General features: G+C 38.9%; 1 protein-coding gene across 1 annotated transcript in view; it reads right to left on the bottom strand.

The window, feature by feature from the left end:
• Positions 1–1,167: 1,167 nt before the first annotated feature.
• samd1b (sterile alpha motif domain containing 1b) overlaps positions 1,168–5,548 on the bottom strand; it is an 11,157-nt gene continuing 6,776 nt past the window's right edge. The window contains exons 4-5 of the mRNA XM_079616194.1: positions 5,403–5,523; positions 1,168–3,518 (exon numbers count right to left, since the gene is read on the bottom strand). Coding sequence (XP_079472320.1) covers positions 3,369–3,518; positions 5,403–5,523 — 271 coding nt within the window. The 3' untranslated portion in view covers positions 1,168–3,368. The remainder of the gene's footprint in view (positions 3,519–5,402; positions 5,524–5,548) is intronic.

Below are 5,548 nucleotides of genomic sequence, written 5' to 3' on the forward strand. Positions count from 1 at the left end.
GTGTGTGTGTGTGTGTGTGTGTGTGTGTGTCTGAAACCCATCCCCTCACGAATAAATAATATTCTGTGCACGCTACATCCACATGGACACAAAACACTGAGGAATTGTCAAACTATGTCAGAGTTTTCCATTGTTTTTGAATGCGTTTGCCCACTTTCCCTCCCAGCTCATTCCAGACATTCCTCCCTCCATCATCTATACTGTAAACCCGAATAAGTTGGCAAAACTCAAATAATTTGTGGTAATCAGTTACATTATATTTTTAATAGCACACACACGAGCTCTTGAAACCCCGCCCTCTGCAGCAGCTCATTTACATTTAAAGGGCCAGGCACAAAACCGTGCGTTTTTGCAAACCCTCAAAAAGTGACTTTAACATGCTATATAAAAATATCTGTGGGGTATTTTGTGCTGAAACTTCACATACACACTCTGGGGACATCAGAGATTTATATTACATCTTGTGAAAATGGCATTTTACCACCCCTTTAATAATATGTAATCTTAACTTAAATAATTTTAGTAGTGGAAACTTGGCTAGATTTAACCAGTTAATTCAATAAATGCTACCTTGCTACTTGGTAACACAATGCTTTGATAACATTAGCATAGCACTTACTGAATGAATACAACAATGTAAAACATTTAACAAACACTGTTGTCAAACCAATCTCATGCTCAACTCGTCACCCTGATGGAAACCCACCAAAAAACCCAACATAACAGAAACTCTTCTAAACTAGCATAACAAAACATTAAACACTAAATCTCTCACTTAACATTAATCTGGCACAAAAACACATATATAATACACACACACACACACACACACATATAACACTTAATTTTAGCATTTACTCTCCCTTTTTAGTGTCATTGCAAAGCATGCTGGGAAATAGAAATCCCAAATTTTAAGTTTGTCTAAATTAAAAGAAAAGTTAATAAAACTCAAAACAATGAAACAATTCAACTTACTTAAAATGTGTCCGTTTTGTGAACTCAAAAGAAAAATAAAGTTACTCATAAAAGTTCATTTGATGGAACTAATTTGTGTAATTTGAGTTGGCTCAACTCAAACTAATTATTTTGAGTGTTAGGGTTTACAGTGTAACACACACACACACACACACACACACACACACACACACACATAAACACAAGTCATATGGAATGTTCTTTTTAATGCATGTAATCGAAAAAGCTTTCAGTTTTCTCATTACAAAGCGAGAAGACGTACAGAAACAACTGCTGTTCAGTTCGGCCAGCCTGAGACTCTGAAACTGAACACTAAAGTGTTAACGTTGGAAAAGAGCGCAATGAAGAAACACTTGGATATTCAATGACTTGCACAAAGATTGGACACTCCCAGCATCTACATTCATCGAGGCGGGCGCTGGGCTAATGTTCACTTGTTTGGCTGACGGTACACACATATAATAATAACCCTGATGACATTTACAATCGGGTCCCAGACTGAACATCTTTATATCTACGCTGGCAAACCCTTGAACGTTAGATCTCAACGGCTGTAGCTTCTCGTCTAAAAACAGTTTGTTTGTTTTCTCTGATGTGTGTTTATTTCACACGCTAAAACCAGAGGACATTTCTAATATTAAGGGTTTGTTGACCTTCTACTTCATTATTAAGAGGTTCATCATGGAGGCTTGATCAACATTGCAATGAGTTCCAGCTTTTCATGTGCTCTTCTTAAAGGGACAGTTCACCCAAAAAATAAAGATTCTGTCATCATTTACTCATGTTGTCCCAAACCTGTGAGTTTCTTTCTTCTGTTGAACACAAAAGAAGATATTTTGAAGAATATGGGTAACTAAACAGTTTTTTCTCCATACTTTTGGTCCATCAACTGTTAGATTACTCATCGTATTCTTTAAAATATTTTCTTTTGTGTCCAACAGAAGAAAGAAACTTTGGAACAACTTGAGTAAATTACAACATTTTTGGGTGAACTGTCCCTTTAAGAGCAACATTAGACCCATAAACCTCTGCGCATTTCAGTCATAAAAACGGAGATACTATTTTGTAAACAAACATACAAAGAAATAAATAAATTGACAGTTTGAGGAATTCGAGGTGCTACAATTGTGAGGCAAAACAAATCTGAACTCAGATTGAGCTATTGCACAGAGCAAACTCGTCCAGCCTTGAGTGACAGGTTCAGGAACAGTCCCATTCACACGTGTGGCGATCCATCCGGATGTGCAATTAAGTGTAACGATGCTAAAGTCACGGGCGCTAATGTTAGCAAATTCAATGTGTCCCGTTTCCACAAGTCAGTTTGTTAAATGGACCCTTCCATTATTATTTGATTGTTTTACACAAGTTGTTTTTTTCAGTTCCCACAATATCTCACAACGGTGATATCTGATGGGCTGAGATATACTTTACAAACTGTGAAGTTCAAGAGCTGCATGGCTTCGGACACATTCACGTTCTGCAACTCTGCTGGTGAAGACTTCACCTCAAAAATGATTGATATTTACAAAAGTTATGCGCCGTCATCAATGGTGATATTCCACAATGATATGGCTGGCAAACCCCAGATTAAAGGAGTCAAAGTCACTTGCAGGCTTTAAAGGGAAATCCTCCGTGAGATGCGTCCACTTGATTGTGTGATAATAACGATGCAAGAGCGCCGGATGGAACATTGGATGTTCCAAGTTCCGTTTTAGAATGTCAGGGGAAAAAAGAATGCAGTCCATCGCTGGAGGAAGACGAGGGAATCCGTGTCATTAAGTCAAGAGAAAACATCCAATCATAGTTGACGTCTCTCAAACTGTAACCAGACAGTGTTTGTTTTTTTTTTTTTTACATTGGAGGAAATGTGTAACAAAAAGTTAACGTGCGCTGTGGAAAACATCCAGCCTTTGTTTGGTTTCAGTGGCAATATTGAAACCAATGAGGTCACTAAGAAAAGATGTTCTGCCCTCTAGTGGACTGAAGAAGATCTGCAGGGGAAAAAATCCACTTGATGGGATGAATGAATTCAGGGTCAAAGGTCACAAACAGTGGTATCCACCAGAGCAGAATTAAGTCCACAGAGTCTTAAAAAAAAAAAAAAAAATTGGGTGACGCTTCGTCAAAAAGAAACTCTTTTTTAATCGTATTCGTCCTAAAATCTCTCCATGCGTCTTTTTCTGTTTAGTTTCAACAGCAGTTTGAAAAAAAATATATACAGTTGTATGTGTGACTACGTGTGTGAGGGAAGCGAGAAGCCCTGAACGTGTTTTTTATGAACACGTGGGACTAGTAAATATAGTTTGGAAAAAGTACATGCGAGTTGCTTTGTCCTGTACAATCGCTTTATATATGACACGCGTGTGTGTGTGTGTGTGTGTGTGCGCCGGGTCTCAGCAGAAACCTTCGTCTTCTTGGAAGTGTGTCCTCTGCAGAACCTTGACGTGTCTCTCGTAGATCTTGAGGGCGGGGCCGAGTCTGATTGACAGGCCCGTCAGCACATCATTCCTCTGCATCAGAAGAAGGGACTTCCCATCAATCTCCTGTCAGAAACACACATTCAGTCTCAGGTTAGGGGGTGTAACGATACACTCGTGTCACCACTCCATACAAATATAAATACTATCGCAATATTTTACGCCAAAAAAAAGAAGTGAGGTTTTTTATTATTATTATTATTATTAATAAATTATTGCATTATTCAACTCTGAATCAACATGCACCAATGCTACACTTTTCTAAATGTCAATCATTTGTTAAAAAGCAAGTATTCATAACTTCAATACGCTCATTGTTTCTGCCTTAAATTATTACATTATTTAAATTAATACATTTTTAGCTAAATGTGATTTGCATATGTACATTTCTGAAATGCATAAGTTTCCTCTGATGACAGATCACTCTAAATTGTGTATTTTCTGTAAAGCTGCTTTGAAACGATGTGTATTGTGAAAAGCGCTATACAAATAATGTTGAATATAATGTATAATAATTAAATTCTAATTTATATGTAGTAGTTTAATGTAGTGCTGACACTGAAACTCTGTACTCGCGCTTTCAATGCAGGCATTCGCTGGATCTCTTACACAGAGAATATGAGAATATATGAGAATAAATAATGTAAAACTCTTATAATAATCATACTACGCGTTTTAGATGATAAATGCAAGCGATCACGGTTCTGATGCCAAGAAAGCAAGTCAAAAGCCATATTCAGGACGTAACTGTCTCTCATGTGGTCAGTCGCAGGATTATAAATGTCAATAAAATGTCATATTCTTGGAATAATAAGATTGATAATACTTGATAATAGGAAAATAATATCCTTATTTAATTGTTTAAATCTCCCGTTTAAAAATAGGAAGCTGGACGCGCTGTATTTGAAAATGGTTTTCTGTCTTGCATTTGATCTCAAAATGATGTACATGATCAGAGAATTACATTTTTTTGGTGAATTAATACCTAGTCGATAAAGTAAGCTGAGTGTTGTATAAAACTAACTCTACGGGCCCTATTTTAACGATCTGCAACGCAAGTATCAAACGCAAGTAACTTTGTGGGCGGATCCGGCGCTGTTGCTATTATACCGGCGGGATAAACGACTCTTGCGCCCGACGCAAATCTAAAATGTGTTGGTCTGAAGTCGCTTCATTACTCATAGGTGTGGTTTGGGCGTAACGTGAAATAAACCAATCAGAGCGTCCTCTCACATTCCCTATAAGAGCCGGCGCGCTTGTTCCACGGCGGATTGCTATTATAACGGCGGGTTTGCCAGCGCGCGCCAGGAGCGGTTCACAGCCGAGGAGACCGATGTTCTCGTCAGGGCCGTAAAACACAGAGAAGTGACATTGGGGATGATGGGAGAAACCCACACAAATTAGCTCCGGTTAAACAAAGGTATACGGTAATAATTTGGGTTATAATAATAATATTATAATAATAAAAATGTCTTTAGATTTATGCCTATTTTTTTCACATCTTCACGGACACAACAATGATTTCCCTCGTGTGTTAATATTTTTCCTTGTAATAATGTATGATTTGCAAAAATGAAAACTGCTGCGTCTGTTTATATTAGAGAATCAAAGTGTATGTGCGTTGTTCACACGCAACATTATGGCCAAGCACGCGCCCTTAAAATAGCATATGACTAACGCGCAACTGTCTTTAGACTGGGTTTTTCCTGGTCAGTGGCGGGATTGGTTTCTCAAACTGCAGAATATCGCCAGGGAACGTTTGCGCCGGAACACGCTCCACTTTACGCTAAACCGTTCATTCCCTAATTTACCGACGTGCGTCTGTGGAGGGAAACGTCCACTGTGCAAAATAGGAATGATACATGCGTCGGTGTACAAAGTCAATTGCGCTGGGTGCAAGATAGGGCCCTACATCTCAAAGCGTATGGTTTGAAGGTTAATGTATTTGACCTGCGTCCTGAAGGCGAGCGCCTGCTCCGGAAACCCAGCGGCGGTGAAGTAACTCGCCACGTCTGCAACGCTCCAGTCCACCGGGCTCAAGCCACCGGCCTCCAGCTTCACAAAACCAGTTCTGAGACCACACAGCGAACACCAGA

The sequence above is a fragment of the Phoxinus phoxinus genome (assembly GCF_949152265.1).
Source record: "Phoxinus phoxinus genome assembly, chromosome: 6".
Lineage (NCBI taxonomy): Eukaryota > Metazoa > Chordata > Actinopteri > Cypriniformes > Leuciscidae > Phoxinus > Phoxinus phoxinus.